Raw genomic sequence first — 20,827 nt, 5'->3', positions numbered from 1 at the left:
TCATTGTGGAGCTTGGCAGAAAATGAATCTGGCTACTGTGGCCTCTGCCCGCTCCCGGGCCCGCCCAGGCACACACTTCCTGTCTCCTCAGAGTCTCTATGAATGATCAGTTTCTCCCCTCTGCTCCTGCCGCCCAGCCCTTGGCTTACAAATGTGCTCCTATCTCTCCCATCCTGGAAAGAAAGACCCTGTGCCCTAACCCTCTACCCTCTTGAGCTGCCATCCTGTCCCTATGCCTCTCATCCCCTCTAACTTCTTTTTTTTTTTTTTTTACAGATTTATTTATTTTTGGCTGCGTTGGGTCTTTGTTGCTGCGCACGGGCTTTCTCTGGTTGCGGCGAGCGGGGGCTACTCTTCGTTGCGGTGAGCGTGATTCTCACTGCGGTGGCTTCTCTTGTTCCGGCGCACGGACTCCAGGTGTACAGGCTTCAGTAGTTGTGGCTACAAGGGCTTAGCTGCTCCACGGCATGTGGGATCTTCCCGGACCAGGGCTCGAACCCATGTCCCCTGCATTGGCAGGCGGATTCTTAACCACTGCACCACCAGGGAAGCCCTCTAACTTCTTTTAAAAAGCTGCATGCTTTCGTGCGTGTCCTCACCCTGCTGCAGGTGACCTTCTGCCCCCAGTCCCTACTGGAAGTGCTCTCTCCAAAGCCACTCTGTCACCAGACCTAGTGACGTTTCCAATCTCCCTGCTAAGGGTGTGAAGCTGCCCACACCTCCTGCTTCCTGGAGACCCTCTCCTCCCTCACCTCCCGAGTCCTCCTCTGCTCTGACCACCCCTCTTCCTTACCACATCAAACATGTGGCTCTCCCGTTGCAGGATTCTGACCTTGGCACCTTTATCCTGCACCTTTGGCCATATCCAGCCCTCCAAGGACTTCAGCTCTCAGCCCCGTGCCAGCCCCTCCCAGATGCCCCCTCCCAACCTCTCATGCAACATTGCCCAGGATCTGCGTTTCTGCCCCACTCCTGACTGTGGAAACAACAGCTCCACTGGACATCTCCAGGAACAGCCTCTTCATCTGCTTCCTGACCCAGTGCCTCCCCCGTCGGGTCCCCTCTCCCTGCCGTCTGCATGCCCAGCCTCCCGGCCCTCCAAGCCCACAACCTCCCTGCACACCAAGTCCCAAGGATTCTCCTCCCAGATCCCCTGCTCCTCGCCCCTCTGGTACAGTCGGGTCAGGGCCCACCCCACTTTCTAGGTCAGATTCCTGCTACTGGTCACCCTTCTCAGTCCTGCAGCGCCCCTGGACTAGTCTCCCTAAAGCACAGCTCTAACCAGCTAAAAAAAACAACCACCACCTAACCAAAAATTCGAGGAACCTTTCTGTTCCTCTCTACTGCTCTTTAGCTTGGCTCTCAAGCACTGTCCAGTCCTCCAGTCTCCTCTCCTCCTGGTCCCCACACATGCCCTGGGTTCCAGCTACACCACCTCACCCGCCTCTTCACACTTGATCACACTGGCCCCTCAGCTTGGCATGCGTCCACTCCCTGAATCACCAGACCAACCTTCTAAGTCCTCGCCCATGTCAGCTCCCCATCAGTCCTTCTTCCTCAGACAGGGGCTTGAGGATAGGGGTTAAGACTGAGGTCCCTAGAGCCAGACTGCCTGCATGAACTCAGGCTGGTTGGTAATTCTGTGCCTCAGTTTTCCCATCTGTAAAACAGAGCTGATACCCCTCCTAGTGTTGCTGTCAGAATTAAATGAGGTAATACATTGAATGCTCTTGCAACAGAATGAGTATTCAATAAATATCAACAGCTTAATTACCCTTCAAACAATCTAGACTCCAGCTCCATGGCACCTGCCCTGTCCGCTTGTCACTTTCTTTTCTTTTTTTTTGTTCTTAATCATGATTTTATGTGTATGGAGGTCTCGGCCTCTTTGGGGCAAGAGCCGCATCTTCAGCATCTCTCCCCAGCACTATTCGAACAAGCAAGAGAACTCCATAAATGCATTGTTGAACTGAATAAAATTAAATAACAGGTATTTACATAGAGATCAAAAACTGTTTACTCTATCAGGAAGAGGCTCTACTTCTGAGGGACCCATGGCCGCAAAACCGGTCCTTACGGGAAATGGAAGGAATCCCATGGTTTTAGTAACATCTTGTGCAATGAGCAGAGAAAACAAAGTAGAATTTTCTGGAATGAGGCACACACACAGAATCCAGCTACACAGGAAACTGCCCTGGCGGGTCATCTTTGTGATTTGAAGAATTCTGCCCCAAATGCCCCTGACAGAACTCAGCATCGAAGGCCATCTTTCCAAGGTGGAGGCACCAGCCCAAGTGAGTCATGGCCACTGTTTAGGAAAACCAGCTGAGGAGTCACGAGGGAAGATCCACTCTAGCAGGATGCAACAGGATTTGGCAGGGGAAAGACTTCAGCTCACTCCACCCAGGCCCCAAGGTAGCCAGCCTATCAGAGTTATACTTGGGGTGAGAACAAGGATGCCCATCTTTTCCCTAAATCAGTGCCCTTTCCCAATCCTTAGGAAAGCTATGAGATTACGCTCTTTCTCCATGAGCCACCATAAGTGCACATTACCCAAAAATGTCTGCAAATGCAGCAAAACCCAATGCAGGCCCCAGAAAAAAAAAAGGGGGGCTGAGGAAGAGCAAGGGAGCTGCTTTAGTCTTTAGGAATGAGATCCCTGGGGACACAAGCAAACTTTCCCCCCAGAATCTCAGGCTTGGAGGAAGGTGCAGAAGAGCGATGAGTATGTCAGGCACAGCAGTGAGGCCCTTGGCTGGCCCCCAACTGGTCTGTTCCAACCCCGCTCAGACTTCAAGGCCCAGCCCAGGAACAGCACCACCCCCTCTAAGATCCTATGGCACCTCAGTGGGCACCAACCATCTGGCTCTGGGACAGATCTGCCTCCTATTTTTAGGTGACTTTCCTGTTTGCTAAATCACTAGTCCCACTCTCCTGTGTGTCCCTTGAATGAAGGGGAAGACTTCACATTTCACCTCCCCCTCCCACAAGGCCATGCCAATAATTCAGCTCCATCCAATACGTTTGGAACAATTCTGAGCAAAATTGAGGGAGGCAGGGTCACAGGCGACTTAACCCCATACTCAGGTGGCTGACAATCCAGAAGGAGAAACATGGTAGCCTGTCAGGTCTCCAGTGTGACATGTGCTATGAGAGGTATGAGAAGGGGATCACGTCCAGGTATAGGAGCAGGGAAGAGATCAGAAAGGCTTCCTAAAGAAGGCAACATTCAAGATGACTTCAATATTGGACATCACAGTTGTGATGGGTTGTGTTGGTTGGTTGGTGAGTTGGTGGGTTGGTTGGTTGGATGGATGGTTGGTTGGATGGATGATTAGTTGGTTAAATGAATATATGAATAAAAAATAAATGAGTGAATGAATGAATGCTGACAAGTGAACTTGAAGATAAAGTTTGGGTTGTTCCAATTCTATTAAAGATTATCAACTTAAGTTTCATGACACTGTCCCAAACAGATCAGAATGGTTTTCCCCTTCATTCTCTTTACTATGTACATTCTCTCATTTGCTCCATATAGATTGCCAGGTCCACGGATATAGCTAGGAAAAACAACAACAACAAAGAAATAAGGCCCACTCCAATCCTCAAAGAGTTCATGGAAGTAAAGATGAATTATCAAATCATTATGCTCTATTGAGGATTACCCATGATACTGAGAAGCAGAAGAGAAGCAGCCAGACTGCTGACCAGGCTAGAATTAGGGTGAAACATAACAAGGTACCTAGGATGCAAAATTTAAGGAGGCACTCAGTCTCAAGGTTCATGGAGGTGCCTACACTCCAGTTGAAACACCGTTAAGAGTGAGTGCCTCCTTAAATTTTGCCCCTGAGGTACCTCACTTGCTTCACTCTCATCCTGACCCTGTTGCTAATCTCCATACGGGCCTCTCTTTGGGGTTCCGGTAGCTAGGGTCTGCTGGAAGCTAGCTCACAGACCAGCCAGTAAGCATCTTGGAGTGAGGGGAAAAAAGCACCCAGGAAATAAGAGTCTCCATACCCCTCCCCTGCTCTCTGACACTCACCTCCCAAAAATTATCCCTGAGCCTTAACAGCTTCTTTCCATCTAGCAGCAGCGGCTTCCCCTGCATGGAACACCTTCCCAGCCTGCGTGCCATGGGCTTGGGCCTAGGGCAGAGCTGGCAAGGCCCAGGTGTGCGCAGAGGAGGATCTCAGAGCCGCCATCCTAATGTCCAAAAATGGACAAAATGAGATCATTCACCCTTCCAAGGAGAGGTGTGGACACTCTCTTGCCTCTTTAGCCACACTTTCTTGATCTCAAAGGAAATCTGACTCATGAGAAGTCTCTTTCCCCTGGGGGATGCAATGGATCAAAGACTGAGAAACCCTTGAACTGAAGGTAGGTGGCAGCTATAATTAAAGCACAGGGGTGAGAGCATCAACCCCGCTCCTGGAGGGCTCCGAGCGGCCTGTAACGTGAGCTGGAGCCGTTTCTCATGTTTAAACTCCTGGACGTGCTAGGGAGAGGCCGGCATTCGGAGGAGAGAGAAGGCATTCCACTGTGGACCAGGGACACACATGTAGGGTGAATGTGGCTAAGAGGTGGGAAGGAAAACCAGCTAGGCACAGGGCACTGATGGCAGGTGTGAAGGGCAGCTGTACTGACCCAGAAGACAGGTCCCTGAAGTCAGTTATGAAGGGAAAGCTGGACCAGCACAGGAGCCCCAGGCAGGCCACCTGTTCACACGGGGTTTCTGGCACACAGGAAAGCAACTGTGTGTTGTGTATGTTTCAAGACTCAGCTAATTTTGAACCTCCCTAGTCTGACATAAAGTCCAAATAACGTGCAGAGACAAATTAGAATGGAAATTCTTCCCATTACTCGTCCCATGCAGCGCAGATGTTGTCAGACTCAGGATGCTCGGATATGGGGAACAGTCAATAAACCACAAATGCCACATCCTCTGCTCAGCCTCTGCCAGGCCCCAGGTGGCATCATTCACTCCCTCTCAGGATGCAAACAGGCCTCGGCTAGTGATCTGGAGCCCGGGAGTGGGGAGGACCCAGGAGGGATTGGATCTCATTCATCTCTCTCCCACCTGAGTGTGTCGTCATGTCATCATCGTTGGTAGGGGCCTGGTGAGTGTCTGCTGGCTGAAATCACACAACAGGGCCAACCAAAGTCTCTGGGGTCCTGAAGATTGATGAAGATCTGCTGCCACCTACTGTCCATTCTCCTGCAAAACCCGAAAATCTGATGGGGGCACACCCTACATCAGTCGCTGTATCCCTGGAATTGACTACAGGCCTTGACACAGAGCTGTCACACATTGATGCTTTGGTGGGGCTGTGTCTGTGTCCGGGCTGCAGAGATCCACGCAGAACAAGGCAGGCTAATCGCAGCTATTCCTCGCCCAGTGTTACTAGTTCACCATCAAGTCTTGGCATCAAACACGGCCTCTCCAAGCCCAAGGCCCTCCTGCCCTGTCAACAGGACCTCCACCTGCTCCCGGATCTTCCACTCCTCTGAGGGCCACAGTTAAGCACCCAATTACATACAGCCTCAGCGGGCCTCTGGCTTCAGAGCAGGGAGCCATCTCATCTTTCCACATCCCCAGTGCCAGATCTGGGTGCCAAGAAAGCTCAGGGACACCTCCTGTCTGATTGAGACAGCAGGGCATTACCCAGCTTGAAGCCAGTGATGGGTTAACATGGTGCTCTTGCAATGTGAGTTGTGGGTGTCGTGATGGGAGGGGCTGTCTGTGGGCTTATATCAGGATTCTTTCCCAGCCTCCCCCTCTGGGGTCTGCCTCTTCACCTGTAAATGATCCCTGCTTGGCCTGCCTCGCCAGGACAGCCTGGCCATGAGCAGGCTTCGAGATGGCCTATTTTTATTATCCCACTGGGAGCTGGGCGAGTATAGAAGGAACCATGAGAACTGACGTGGAAGATGCAGGTGTCCCCCACAGATGACCTTGACTGGGCGCACCCATCCCAGCCGGTATCCACATTGGCTGCTAAAGGCTCACAGCTGCACCCTTCTCCAGAGAACTCTCCTACGCAAAACTCAGCCAGGAGATGGCACACTGCCCGCCCCACCCCAGGATGGGTCACCCATAGCCAATGACTGACACAAGAAAGACAAGCCCTCTCCTAGCTTAAAGGTGGGAGCAGCTCTGGGTCAGTTCACACGCTCATCTCCCTGTGGGAGCCGCCTGACCCTCCACATCCTTGCTGAGACCTTCCCCTGCCCTGTCCTGCTTCCCTCGCTGCCTTTATCCTGAGAGCACACCCCCCAACAGATTACATGCACCTGACCCTCCAACTCAGGCTTAGCTTCCCGGGCACTGGTTCCCAAAACTTAGCCTGCAGCCCAGCGCCTGGAGGACTTGTTAAAACACACTGCTGGGCTTCACCCCCAAAGTTCCAATCCGGCAAGTCAGACAAGTTGTGTTTCTAACAAGTTCCCAGGCAACGCAGGTGCCGCTGGTCCAGGGATCACAGTTTGAGAACAGCTGTTCTTGGCACTTTGACCTAAGACAGAAATCATTCAACAAGTAATAGGCAAAGGGGTTGGAGGTGGCAGGATGCAGCACTCAGCCAGCCTCCCAGACAAAACCCTGCAGCCGGAACAGGAGATCATCAGGCCTCCAGCAACAGACTCTCATGCTCGGGGCTGGGGGTGAATCTGCATTGCTGAGCCCTGTATCATTTTACTATAGGAGCTCAGAGGAGCCCACCATCTAGGAGGGACTCCCAAGGCACAGGGCCCCGTTTACATGCTCATTCTTTACACAAGATGAACATCAGAGACCAGCTGAATAGACTATGATTCCTGGATCACAGAGAAGGTGGAAGTTTGGCCTGGACACGCCCAAGGCCATGTGTACAGTGTAGGATGAGGGGGACGTCAGAGACGGAGGAACCCCTAAAGAGCAGTCCACCCAACCCCTTCCCTTACAGACAGGAGCACAGAGGCCCAGAGAGGGCTGGACGTCTGACCAAGGCAGACAGTCAACCTGCAAACACAGGAAGGATAAGTGCTCGATTTAAAGGCAAGACAATTGCTTTCGCTGTCCTCAGAGAAGAGCCGTGAGCAATCCTATTACGTGGGCTCTAGTAATAGTCCTGGTGTGAGAAACAACCTCTTCACAGCTTCAACAAGACCCTGAGGCCAGAAGAGAACTGGCCTGTCACAACAGCATCAACAGGGCCTGAAAAGAGAACCACAAGACAGCTGACTGCTCACATCTGTGGATTCCAGACACATGGTCTCGGACTCACAGGTCACAGGGAGGCCAGTCAACAAAGAAACGCCACTGGCCTGATTAAAAAGTATCAGGGCAGGGAGGACAATGGACTGTGGCCTGGTGCCCATGACTTAAACCTGCTCCTCCCACCATCTTCCTCATTTCAGGGAACGGCAACTCCATCTTCCGGTTGTTCAGCCAAAAACTTTGGAGTCATCCTTGCCTCTTCTCGTTCTCTAATGAGGCAAATCTAATCCATGGTCAAACCCTGTTGACTCTACCATATACAGGTTTCCCCTTCTACCCAAAAGCAGAGCGTTCCTATGAAACCTTTCCTAAACTGAGATGGTGTAAAGCGAGGAAGCAATTACCTTAGGACACATCTTGCTAATGGAGGCACAAAATAAATCGAGATCAAGCACAGAGGCTCACAGACCAGTTCAGGGCTATGGCGGCCTGACGCTGAGAGGCTGAGTATGGTTCCCAGGGAAGGAGCTTGGCGGTGCTGCCCTGGCTGCGGTTCAGAGTGCGAGCTGCCTTTGTAACGACTTATTACAAAATGCTGATCACCACTTGCACTTTTTGCCTTTTTCCTTAAAAGTGAAAATCCTCTTTGGATTTATTTTGGTTAGCTAACGTAGGTCTTTAGTGAAAGTGAAGTGGAATAAAGCTAACTCGAAAAGCAGAGGATCCCTCGTGTGTGTGTGTGTGTGTGTGTGTGTGTGTGTGTGTGTGTGTGTGTGTGTGTGTTATAATCCAGCCCACATCTCGCCACCTTCACTGCCCTGCCTGATTCAAGCCACCATCAGCTCTCCTCCAGACGACCGCAGTCACCCCCTGCCTGGTCCCCCTGCTTCCAGCCTTGCCTCCTGGAATCTATTCTCAACCCCAACCCGGCAGCCAGAGGGATCCTGCTGAGCACAAGTCACAGAAGGCCATGCCTCTGCCCAACCTCCAAAGCCTCCTGCATCACCTAGAGGCAAAGCCAGCGCTTTCAGAGGCCTCCAGGCCCCTGCTCCCTCTCCCCCTCCCTCTCCTCCTCTCCCCCTCATCCACTCAGCCTGAACAGCACCGTGTTCCCACCACAGGGCTTGTGCACGGCTGCTCTCTTTGCATTTGCTCCCAGGGATCAAAAGCTGGTTCCCTGTCTTCCTTCTGATCTCCTCTCACGTCACCTTCTCAAAAAGGTTTTCCCCAGCTACCCCTTTGTAAAAGAGTAGCCCCAAACCCAGGGCTCCCCATCACACTTCCCTGATTTACTTTTCCTCGTGGCACCCAGGTTCGTTATGTATTTAGTCACTGGGTTGTTGTCGTGGGCTGCCTCTCCCCATCAGAAGTATACACTCCAAGAGGGCAGAGACTTGGTCTGTTTCATCCATGTGGAATCCCCAGTGGCTAGAATCACGGGTGGCGTGCTGGTAGAAGTTAACAACCCGCTCTCCAGGGAAGGGGGATGCTAATTTGCAGCATTTGCCAATTTCCATGGTGTAAATATTCCTACCATGACCAATTTCAATCTACCACATTGACGTCAGGAAGACATGGCAACAATCAGGTCCGTGAGCCAGTACAAGCTGGCTCTGGCACACTACAGCACTCATTAAAAACTTATTAATAAGTTAATTGAATAAATGGATATTTCTGCGAATTGATGGGGATTTTTTGAGGACAAACTCCATGAATTCAGGGTCTGAAATCAAGCCTCTCCAAAACCAAGGGATTACTGTGTGAGGAATAAGATGTCATATGTTGATGGATGACAATTGTGCTGGAGGCTTATACTGAGTATGGGAAAGACCATACATATTTCGAGCAAAAGGTCTAAACATAGCCAGACAATGAAAACAGAGCTTATGAAAGGACCATATGACACCTGCAAGAGCTCAGGTGAGCCATTTCCCCTATGCTCCCTGGGCCCTGTTCCCCAACTGCCAAATGAAGGGCTTGGATCCTAAGGATCTTTCTAGCCCTGACAAACTATACGGTTAAGAATCGAGACAGATTCTAAAGCAACATCTATTCCACTCTGCTTTTAAAACACCCAATTTAAAATATCTTTTAAAAAATCCAACCAGGGCTTCCCTGGTGGCGCAGTGGTTGAGAATCTGCCTGCCAATGCAGGGGACACGGGTTCGAGCCCTGGTCTGGGAAGATCCCACATGCCGCGGAGCAACTAGGCCCGTGAGCCACAATTACTGAGCCTGCGTGTCTGGCGCCTGTGCTCCGCAACGAGAGACCACGATAGTGAGAGGCCTGTGCACCGCGATGAAGAGTGGCCCCCACTTGCCACAACTAGAGAAAGCCCTCGCACAGAAACGAAGACCCAAAACAGCCATAAATAAATAAATAAATAAAAATTTAAAAAAAAAATCCAACGAAATTAAACTTCAATTCCATGGATTCTATCATACTTTAAGCTTGTATTCTGGGAAAACATCCACCTTCCCCAGGGTGAAATCCATCAATGCTCATGAAACTCACAACTGCCCTGAGCTCACTGGATACACCATGACAGCCACATAGCCACACATCTTCTACACGCCTAATCCCACAGCTCCCAGGGACCGTGCAGCCGTGGGTCTGCCTGGTTCCCTTCCCACACATGACCACATAAAAAAGAGAGAGACATAAAGACAGTCAGACAAGCAGGGGAGAATGGCTGGATAAGGTGAAAACAACAAAATTTCTCCTGGGAGTGGTAGAAAGGGAGAGGGTAAAAGTAAACAGTTTAAAAATCACGAGACCAAAAAAGATTTTAAACACTGCAAGAAAAAAACAGTTGCCCTCTGTGGCAGGCAGAATGATGCCCACCCCTAAAGATGCCCTTGTCTTAAGCCCTGGAACCTGTGAACATGTTGGGTTACATGGAAAGGGAATTCTTGGAGATAAGGTTGCTGGTCAGCTGATCTTGAGATGGGGAGGCTATCCTGGATTATCCAGGTGGACACAATGGAACCACAGGGGTCCTTCAAAGGGGAGGAAGGAGGCAGAAAAGGGAGAAAGGGAGAATCAGAGAGATGGGAGCCTGAGAAGGACCCGGCTGACACTGCTGGCTTTGAAGACGGAAAACAGGAGCCACAAGCCAAGGCATGTGGGCAGTCTCTAGAGGCTAGAAAAGACAAGGAAACAGATTCTCCCCTAGAGCCTCCAGAAGGACCACAGCCCTGTCAACATGTTGATTTCAGCCCAACGAGACCCAATTCTGACCTCTGTCTTCCAGAAGCTAGACACTGCTGCTGGGCCACTGCCATGGGTTGAACTCCCAAGGGAGGCCAACAACTCTTCTCAACTTCATGACACTGATTATACCCATGTTTCCAAAGGAGACGAGGCAAAATGTATGAGGCTGCACCTTCTGCAGCCCACACACATCTGGAAAACATAAGTTGAAGCTAGTTCTTATTGTCAAACGCCCGGCATGATGTGTTTTGAACTAACATGCAGAAAATCAACCACAGCAGGGTCCATGTGGCCATGAGAAGCCCCAAGGATTCACTCTGAGGGACTCAGACAAATGACAGGCCATCAGGCCCCAAGAGAGCGTAAGCACCACAAGTGAGATTGCCCCCAACCAGACTATCAACCTTCACTAAGTGCCACCTGGGGAGCCACGGGCTTGGCATACTGGGTTCTGGGGACTTGTAAATAAAGAATCACTGCTCCGATGCTCTTAGTCCTGCACCTGAGGTTTCTAGAGGGCCTAGTCTGGGCCAGGTGTGTAGGTGATAGCAAGATACGCAAAGGTATAGAGGAAGCAGAGTGAGGCAAGGGTTACAGGACCACCCAGGTCAGGGCCAGAGGCCCAGCGGATCTGACTGATTGTGAGAGGACTCCCACAAGGGCAGCCCTGACTGGCCAGTGACAAGTGACAAATGGCCCCAAACAGCCACAACCCCTACAATGAGAAGGTGACATTTTCTAAGCATCTTCTAAGATCAAAGGACACAGGAAAGAAACAAAAATCAAAGCAGAAAGTAGTTCCTTCAGCAACTGAGTCAGATCTATGGAGCTAGTGTCAGAAGGGCCTGACTGCACGTATATTCATGTTCTCTGACATCGCAGCAGGTCACATCCTCCACCTGCCCCCTCTCCCAGGACACATGCTCACTCCCCCACCCCCAGGTGTGACTTCCATGGCCATCCCTAAACCTGATGTTGCAAGGCCCAGCAAAGGCTCCCAGTAGCCACCTTTCCTCCAGCTTCATTAGGGCTGAGTGATGGAGCATGTGCCATGCACGCGAGCCAGCTCTGCTGTCATCTCACTGTCCCTCGTCATGTTTTAAAAGAATTACATATGCACACGACTCTCTCACCTGAAGAGTTCACAGGATCTTATACACACTAGGTCTCAGACATATGTTTACTGTATTGAATGAAAAAAACAAGTGATGGGCAGACAAGACTGTTGGAGGGGTATTGGGAAGGGCAGGAGGTAGGTAGTTGTATCAAATGGGATTACTTTGGCCCTGGTTTCAAACCAAGGCTGCCACATACAGTTGAGTAGTATGTACACTGCACAAAGCTGCCTAACTGAGGGGATGAGAGACTGCTGAAATCCAACCCATATTCCATTTGCCAAACCGTGAGCCCTTGGGCCTGCATCTACCCAGAATCTTGACAGGTTCCTTTAATTCTCTGTGCCTCAGTTTCTTCATCTAAAATGGAATAATAATTGCTGGGGTGGGAGGATGCTTGTTCTCAACTCCCAGTGTCTCCTGGGAGTTTGGAAGGAGTTCTACTGGTCTACCCTGTAGACCTTTACTCTCTTCCTTTTTATTCACTCCATCCTGAGGGAGGATGTGTGACCTGTCTGATTGGTTAATTTGGGAAAGAAAGGAAAGAGGGGCATTAGGCTCAGCTGCACCCTTTCTCCTCTGGGAGTGAGCTGCTCTTCTAGGGGCCGGCCCCTCCCACCACATGGCCCTGGGCCTGAGATGAGGTGGGGAAGTCTGTCCAGCTCTGGGCCCACCAGGCCTCATGATTTGCTGTGTCTCCTACCTTCCCTTTATCAATCACAGAGATGATATGTATTTTACCCCAATCTAGTTGATATCCTTTGTTTTACTTGGCAATTTGTTCAGAACTCAGGAGGAGAAGAATATTATTTAATGAGAACCTCCCCCGCCCTGAGAAGAAAACCAATAATATCCACCTGAATGGATTATCGTAAAGAGCAAATGAGATAAAACACACATGTGCTTAGCATGGTGCTCAGCATATAGGGAATAAGTAGTGGGTAAACAACAAAGCTCCCAAAACATTTACTGATATAAAGATCAACACTATTATCACATGTTAAGCACTCCTGGTCATACTTCGCCTGGTCCTGAGGGGGGGGTCTGTGGCAGCACATTTACCTGCTACCTTCCTCCTCCTCTAAGACAAAGTCCATACCATCTTTCAAGGGCCTAAGAACTGGTCTAAGGCCACAGTGGTTATAAAGGGCAGAGGTGGTTTGCCAGTCCAGGTCATCAGACTCCAGAGCCCATTTCAGGTTATGATAGGTGCTGTGATAACAATAAAATAGGCTAGAGGTGAGTGGGTGGAGGTGAAGTTAGTCAAAGAAAACCACTATGAGTATAAAACACCTGATTGACAGGAAAGTGACACTCATGAGATGGTTTGAGAGCAAGGCCTTTACAGCAAAGGGACAAACCAGTTATCCCTCTTGTAGAAATAAGTTAGACATGTTGGGTGAACAGGAAAAAGGGCCTACATAAAGAATAAAGATCTGTATATAGCTATGTCAATCCTGAAAGAAAGGAGAAGTAGGGAACTGACCCTACCAGGATACCAGGTTATAACTACAAAGCCATAGTAATAAAAGCTATGGTCATGACCAATGAAACACAAGAGAGAGCTAGTATATTTTGTGCATGGCTGCAACCTTAAAATATTGTTAGATGGTCATGATTCTTTTAAAATATATATATTAAATATTTGTTTAATGTAAAGCCAGTCCTACCATTTCTAGTTTAAAAACTAGTAAGTAGATAAGGCTGTTCTCTAGAGTGTCTCTGTGGATACCCTAAAAGGTGCCAGGATGGATTATGATTTCTGATGATTTCCTGTATAAGGTCTCTGCAATTTTGCAGCAATCGTAATTAGAAAAAGGAATGGGGAAGAAGTTATGAATATACAGCACTGTTATTGCACTGGCTGGACAATCTATACAGGAACTTAGAAAAGAATCAAGGCAGCTCTATAAATCAATGGGGTAAAGAACAAATTGTAGAGTAGGTGGTGCTAGGAAAACTGTCTTACTATATGGAGAAAAATAAAAGTGAGTCTTTCAACCTAACAAATACAAAAGATTAAATACCTAAATGTGAAAGCTAAAATTACAAAATTAATAGAAAAAATACAGGAGAATACCATTGAAACCTAAAGGAAAGAAAGGACTTAATAAAGAAAAAAATGCAAAAATGCAAATCGTATGCCAAACAAGAGATTGATTAATTATGCCAAAATTAAGAATTTCTGTTCAACAAAGGAAAAGATATTTTACAAAGTCTAAAACTAACAAAATTAATATCTACCAAAGGAAAATTAAATCCTCTTTGGAGGAAGGTAATGTTAACCAGAGCCTCTACAATTATTCACATGCAACGTCTGGAACTGAATCAAAATTATCAGAAATGGAAAGAAACAGGACGAAATTATCAAAACCCAAAAGAGAAAAGACAATATTAATAGACCTATAGGTGATCCAGATATGGAAGTTACCAGACAGCAACTTTAAAATGACTATGAATAATGTGCTCAAGAAAATAAAAGATGGAGAATCTCACCAAAGACTGATATCTACTTTTTACAAAGAAACAGAAATTATAAAACTGAAAAATAATTGAAAGTAATAATTTATTATATATATTTAATAGCATGGCAAAAGAGAAAAAACATGAACCAGAAGATAGAGCAAGAGAAAATATCTAGATTAAAGTACACAGACAGAGAAAGATGGAAAATACAGGAAATAATATATTTTTTTAAACCCTATAGAACACAGTGAAAATATCTAGTAATATATGTATAACTGGAGTACCAGGAGAGAAAAGAAAGGATGGAATAAAAGCAATATTTGAAAAGACAATAGACAATAATTTTCAAAACTGATGAAAGGTATCAGTGGAAGGTATCATGGAAACCCCAAACTGAGGAAGCTCTACATATACTAACGGAAACGTCAAAGAAAACCATGTCTGGTCACACAATTTGGCTTCTACCAGATGGGTGGTTACCAGGAATCAATCATTCTGCTGCAAAACCTATTATTCCTGTGACTATGAAAAAAAAAAAAAAAAAAGAAAACCATGTCTAGGCACATCATAGTAACACTGTTGAAAATTAAAGAATGAGAAGAAGCAAAAAAAAATTAAAAAGAAGCAGTCAGAGGTTAAAAAAAAGACACATTACCTTCAAAAGAGTAATAATAAAAAATGTCAACTTATTTATCAACAGAGATAATGAAAGACTAAGGTAAGATAATGGAATTAAATACTTAAAGTGCTGAAAAGAAAATAAGCCACCAATCTAGAATTCTATACCCATTGAAAATATCCTTCAAAAATAAAGGCAAAATAAAGACATTACCAAACAAAAACTGAAAAAAAAAATTTATTGTAACATACCTGCTAAAGAAATACTAAAGAAAGTTCTTCAAGCAAAAGGAAAATGTAAACGCAATAATTATTCTAACTAAAACAAAAAATTATCAGACTGGATTTTTAAAAATCCACATATATGCTGGTTATAAGAGATAAGCTTTAAATATATACTAGACCATAAAGAAATCTTAACAAATATCAAAGGATTGAAATCATACAGAATATATTATGACTAAAGTGGAAATAAGCTAGAAATCAAAAACAAACAGATAACCAGAAAAATAGCCCAAATGCTGTGAATTAGTCAATACATGTCTAAATAGCCCACAGGTCAAAAGAATAAATCACAATGGGAATTAGAAAATATTTAAACTAAATTATATGATTATATAATTTATTAACTTCTGGGATACAAAGCATTACTTAGAGGGAAATTTGTAGCCTTAAAAGATATTACAAAAGAAGAAGGCTGAGGTGGGTAGAAGGTGGGAGAAATGGGTAAACTGGTTTTGTTTTGTTTTGCTTTATTTTAGTTATTTTAAATAAATTATAATAATTATTTTTTAAAAGGGTGAAGGATCCTGGTAAACCCCACAGGCTTTTGGTTGGCACCTTTAAATATAAAGCTACAGAATGGATGAAAGTAAAAAGACGGAAAAAAAGATATACCATGAAAACACTAATCAAAGGAAAGCTGAAGTAGCTATACCTAAATAGACATTAAGGCAATAAGCATTATTAGAGACGAAGAGAGATTTCGTAATGATAGAAAAGTCTCTCCGACAGGAAGCTATAAGAATTCTATATGTATATGCATCAAATAACATAGTCACAAAATGTATAAGCAAAGTAGGCCCAGCTTATCTATGGTCACAAAGGAAGTTAATACACTATATCTGTTTAGCTTGCCTTGCACTACCAGTGCCTAAGTGCCTGGCACATATTACGTGCACAGTAAATGACTTAAAAAGCCAGTATTACAAACCAGGATGCCTAATACTTCTTATACCCACCCCTGCAGAAATTCTCCAAGCAAATTACTAGTGCTTAAAACATACACAACACACACACACAAAAACGCAATTACCTAACTAGTACAGGATGGTGCTTACAGGCATGATGGGCTTTGGACTCAGAAACACCTAGGTTCATATCCCAGCTCCTTCACTTCCTGGCTAGGCAACCTTGGGAGTGATAACCTCTATGAGTCTGTATTTCCTCATCTGTAAACAGGTTTTTTCAAGTATGAAATAGAATAATATATGAAAAGTGCCTAGTATAGCATCAGGCACTAAGTAAACTCTCAATTAATGGTAGTAATTAATATTAATAATTATATATAAGAAATATTGAAAATAATCCTGAAATAGCAGTCAAGAAGCCCCCTAAAAATTAGAATCAGAAATGCCCAAAGAAGAAGAGGAGGAAGAATAAGAGGAAGAGGAAGGAGAAGAACAAGAAGAAGGAGGAGGAGGCGGCTGAGAATCAATAATTTACGATAAAATAGAAATAAATAATAAAATAAAATAGAAAATAATAGCAAATTAAACTCAAAGAAAGCAGAATGAAAGAAAGAATAAAAGTAAGAGTGGGAATCAATTAATTAGAAAACAAACTTACAAAGCCAAAAGTTAGCTCTTTGAAAAAAGCATATAATTCATAACCCCCTAGTAAAACTAGTTAAGAAATAGGACACAAATTACCAGTATCGGGAATGGAAACAGAGACATCCCTGCAGATCTTACAGACTTTAAAGTGACAATAAGAGGATATTCATAATTCACAAGGACACATGTACCCCAATGTTCACTGCAGCACTATTTACAATAGCCAGGACATGGAAACAACCTAAATGTCCAAAGACAGATGAATGGATAAAGACAATGTGGTACATATATACAATGGAATATTACTCAGCTATAAAAAGGAATTTAATTGGGTCATTTGTAGAGATGTGGATGGACCTAGAGTCTGTCATACAGACTGAAGTAAGCCAGAAAGAGAAAAACAAATATCATATATTAACACATACATGTGGCATCTAGAAAAATGGTGCAGATGAACCTATTTGCAGGGCAGGAATAGAGACGTAGACATAGAGGACGGACATTTGGACACAGGGTGGGAAGGAGAGGGTGGGACGAATTGGGAGATTAGGGTTGACATATATACACCACCATGCGTAAAATAGCTAGCTAGTGGGAGCCTGCTATATAGCACAGGGAGCTCAGCTAGGTGCTCTGTGACAACATGGATGGGTGGGATGGGGGGTGGGGTGGGAGGGAGGTCCGAGAGGGAGGGGAGATAGGTATACGTATAGCTGATTCACTTCATTGTACAGCAGAAACTAACACAACATTGTAAAGCAATTTTACTCCAATAAAAAAAAATTGTGTATAATTGCACAATTTTATATCAATAAAGTTAAAATATAAATTAAGTGGTTAAATTCCTTGGAAAAATACAACTTGCCAAAACTGACACAAGAAGAAATAGAAAATTTTAATTTAAAAAAATTTTTTAATTGAATCCACAATTTAAAACCTTTTAACTCAATGCTCAGAAGCCTTCTCCAGAAAATTCTCCCAAATATTTAAGCAAGAAATAACACCAATCTCACACTAACTCTTCAAGACCATAAAAAAAAAGAGGGACCACTTCTAGCATATCCTGGACACCAAAATCTGACAAGGCTGTTGTTACAAGAAAGGAAATTTGCCAGCCAATCTCCCTCATGAATTTATATACAAAACCCTACACGAAATATTAGTAAGTCAAATCAAACAATATATACAAAGATAATGCGTCACAGCCAAGGGTGGTTCATTCCAGAAATGTAAGGTTGGTTTAACATTCAAAAAAACAATCAGTGTAGGGATCACCAAGGTCTACTGTGAAAGAATGAAAGCGAAGGACTTAGGATAGGGTTAAAAAAAATTGCCCCAGAGGAGCGTTGTGGGAACTGATTCACCACCATCCCTCTGGCTTCGACGCATTTCTTATACCATATCAGGCTGACCATTGAGAAGAAGTAAGAAGGGCCAAAGAAACCCCCCCCAAAGCCTCCTGGTGTGTGCAGTCTGGGCTGCTTTCTCCCTGGTGGGGTGACCATCATCACCTCCCCTACTTCACAGCCTTGCTCGGAGAGCCCAAGGAGCCACTCGGGACTGAACGGTTCTCCAAAAACCATCACCTGCGCACAGCACACTCACCTGAGGGCCGGGGGCTGGCTCCCCTGCCATTTGAACACTCTTTCCAGCCTCTCCTGGGTCGTCGGGGCATTCCCACTGGACAAGGAGAAATTCAAGGCAGTCCTGTCGGCCTCTGGGCCACTGTCCACAGCTGGGCTGCCCTCTGAAAGGTCTCTCCACTGGCCGCTCCCGCTCTGGGAAAACCCTTTGCCTGGCAGGTGAGAAGGGCTGCTGGGCGAGGCTCTCCGCTTTTCCAAGGTCAGCTGGCTGAGCAGGCCCAGGGTGCTCCTGGGGGGGGAGGTGGTGCTGGAAGCCGGGCCCTCCTGCGGGACATGGGGGGGACAGGCTGGGGTGTGAGCAGACAGCTCGGGCGCTTGTAGGCTCCCCTCCTCGTGGGGTTGGGTCGTGCTGCTCAAGGCCGGGGACTGCCTCAGCGAGCGTTTGCGGAGGGAATCCTGAAAGGAGCAAGGACAAAAGCGGTGAGGATCCCCTTGGAGGAAGGTGAGAAAATATCCCACGTCAAGCATTTACCCATGATCTTCCCTCCCCCAGGAATGTCTTTCCCATCCTCAACTCCTTCTCTTAAAATCCTACCCACCCTTTGAGGAGACACGCAGGGCCTACCACTTCTGTAACGCTTTCACAGCACCCCACCCACATAAATCCCAGGAGCATGCCTCGGTCCCCGCCTCATACCCCTTACAGAGAGCTCCAGGGTCAGACCTGTGTTCTAATTCCCGTGTCACCCCCTGCCAGCCGTGTGCTCTGTGGCAAGTCATTGAACTTCTTTGTCCCTCGCTTCCCCACCTGCAATATAACCTGTCCACAACCCGCTATCAATAATTCCTAAATCCCAAAACCCCTAAAAAATGAACATTTCTTTTGGAATCCCATAGCAAATTCTTTTCCATTATTATGAGGTAGGTTGCTTGCATTCTTGGGTTTTTTTGTTGTTTTTTTTTTTTTGGTTTTTTGGGCCACATGGCTTGCAGGATCTTAGTTCCCAGACCAGGGATTGAACCCGGGCCCTTGGCAGTGAAAGCACAGAGTCCTAACCACTGGACCGCCAGGGAATTCCGCTGCGGTCCTTTTTTAAGTGTGAATACTCATATGTTTTGCTGCAGAAATGTTTTGTTTATGGGGTGCTACTCCAAACCCTACTGCAGGCGTTCTGTGGTATGTGGTTTATGCATTGTATTTCCTTTCTGAAGTTTAAAAACAAAATCTAAATTCCAAAACACATTTGCTCAAAGGTTTTGGATGAGGGATTGGGGAGCTGCAGTGCCGATCTCCCACAGGACCATGGTGAGGACTAAAGGAGAGACCCAGACCCATGTAAGGCACCAGCACGGAGCCAAACCCTGCACAGCAGCCAGCAAATATTACTTACTGCTATGCATCTTTGCCCCTGTCCCCACTTACATATGGCCTTAACCCTTCCTGCCAGTAGACCAGGTGATGGAGGCCATTCTTCCTTCAACTCTGGTGTCCCCAGAGCTCCCAGCCCAGTGACCTACACATAGTAAGCAATGCTTACTTTTTGAAATGAAGGAATTTCAGAGGAGTCAACAGAAATGTCCTCTCCCACTAGCAATCATTAACCAATGAAATGAGAACTCACGTTGTTACCAATCTGAGGTGGAGGAGTAGGGGTAGGGGACAAAAATACACCTGCTGGGCTCTTCCTGGGTTTAAAATTCTGGACCTCTCAGCATTTCCAGAAATAATCCTGAGCCAAATTGTAAAGCCTGTGCCAGAAAAAGAACAGCTAATTCTGTCATATTCCCGCCCGGTGGAAATTACTAGGCACTATAAACCTCCTCTGAAAGCCACCCAGGGCATCCCTGGCCACAGAACGAGGAAAACATTAGTCAACATTCCCAAGGAGACCCAAACTTCCGGCCAAGGGCAGGGAACCCAGCCTCTTACTCATTCTTCAAAAGTGCAGAGCTGATCTAGCAAAAAAAAATGATGCCATACCTAGCAACCTTGCTCTTTTCTCTTGAGCAACCAATAAGTATGGCCAAGGTACTCAAAGGCCCACAGAACACCTTCCAGAAAACCTGGGGAAATTCTACCTCTATGTCTTTCACAGGATTCAGATACCCCAGGGGAAAAGAACACCTCCAAGAACAATCAGTTCTCCTTTGGGGAGAAGTTTGCAGCAATCTCTCAGCAGTAAAGCAGGTACAAGCCATCTTCCTTACACCTCAGTTATAAAGGGGTCTGAACTGCACAGACTTGCTGATTAGAAAGTCGTGATAGGACAGGACCCTAACGTTCATCTGGTCCACCAGTTCCCAAAGTGCAGTCCACAAACCTTACAGGTCTATCCCCAAACCCTTTCAGGGAGCTCAAAATTATTTTCATAATAATAATACAACATGATTTGCCTTTTTCACTGTGTCCACATTTGTACTGATGGTGCAAAGCACTGGTGGGAAAAACTGTTGGCTGGCCCTTAGCATGAATCAAGGCAGCAGCACCAAACTTTACCAGTACTCAAGGTATTCAATACCACTTGCAATAAAAGTAAATAAGTGAAATGCTAATTTCACTTAAGAATGTCCATGCTGAAGCATAAAAAATATTGTGTTCAATCTTGACCCTATGTTATACATCTCTTTAATAGTCTGTGTGACAAAATGGGAGGTATATATAAACATTCTGCGGGATGCAGAGGATGAAGGCTGTCACCAGGAGAAGCACTTATGCAGCCATCTGAGTTGTGAGCTGAACTTGCTATTTTTTTCATGGAACAACTGGCAGATGAACTATGGTTATTCAGTATTTGAATATTC

General features: G+C 46.2%; 1 protein-coding gene across 5 annotated transcripts in view; it reads right to left on the bottom strand.

Moving 5' to 3' along the window:
• Positions 1 to 20,827, bottom strand: part of MINDY4 (MINDY lysine 48 deubiquitinase 4) — a 118,982-nt gene that overhangs the window by 79,446 nt on the left and 18,709 nt on the right. For all 5 annotated transcript variants that reach the window (XM_068549250.1, XM_068549251.1, XM_068549252.1 and 2 more), the window contains exon 5: positions 18,048 to 18,481. In XM_068549250.1, the coding sequence (XP_068405351.1) occupies positions 18,048 to 18,481 (434 nt within the window). The remainder of the gene's footprint in view (positions 1 to 18,047; positions 18,482 to 20,827) is intronic.

The sequence above is a fragment of the Eschrichtius robustus genome, chromosome 8, assembly GCF_028021215.1.
Source record: "Eschrichtius robustus isolate mEscRob2 chromosome 8, mEscRob2.pri, whole genome shotgun sequence".
Lineage (NCBI taxonomy): Eukaryota > Metazoa > Chordata > Mammalia > Artiodactyla > Eschrichtiidae > Eschrichtius > Eschrichtius robustus.
The sequence above is the reverse complement of the archived record's forward strand: the minus strand, read 5'-3'. Positions and strand labels throughout refer to the sequence as shown.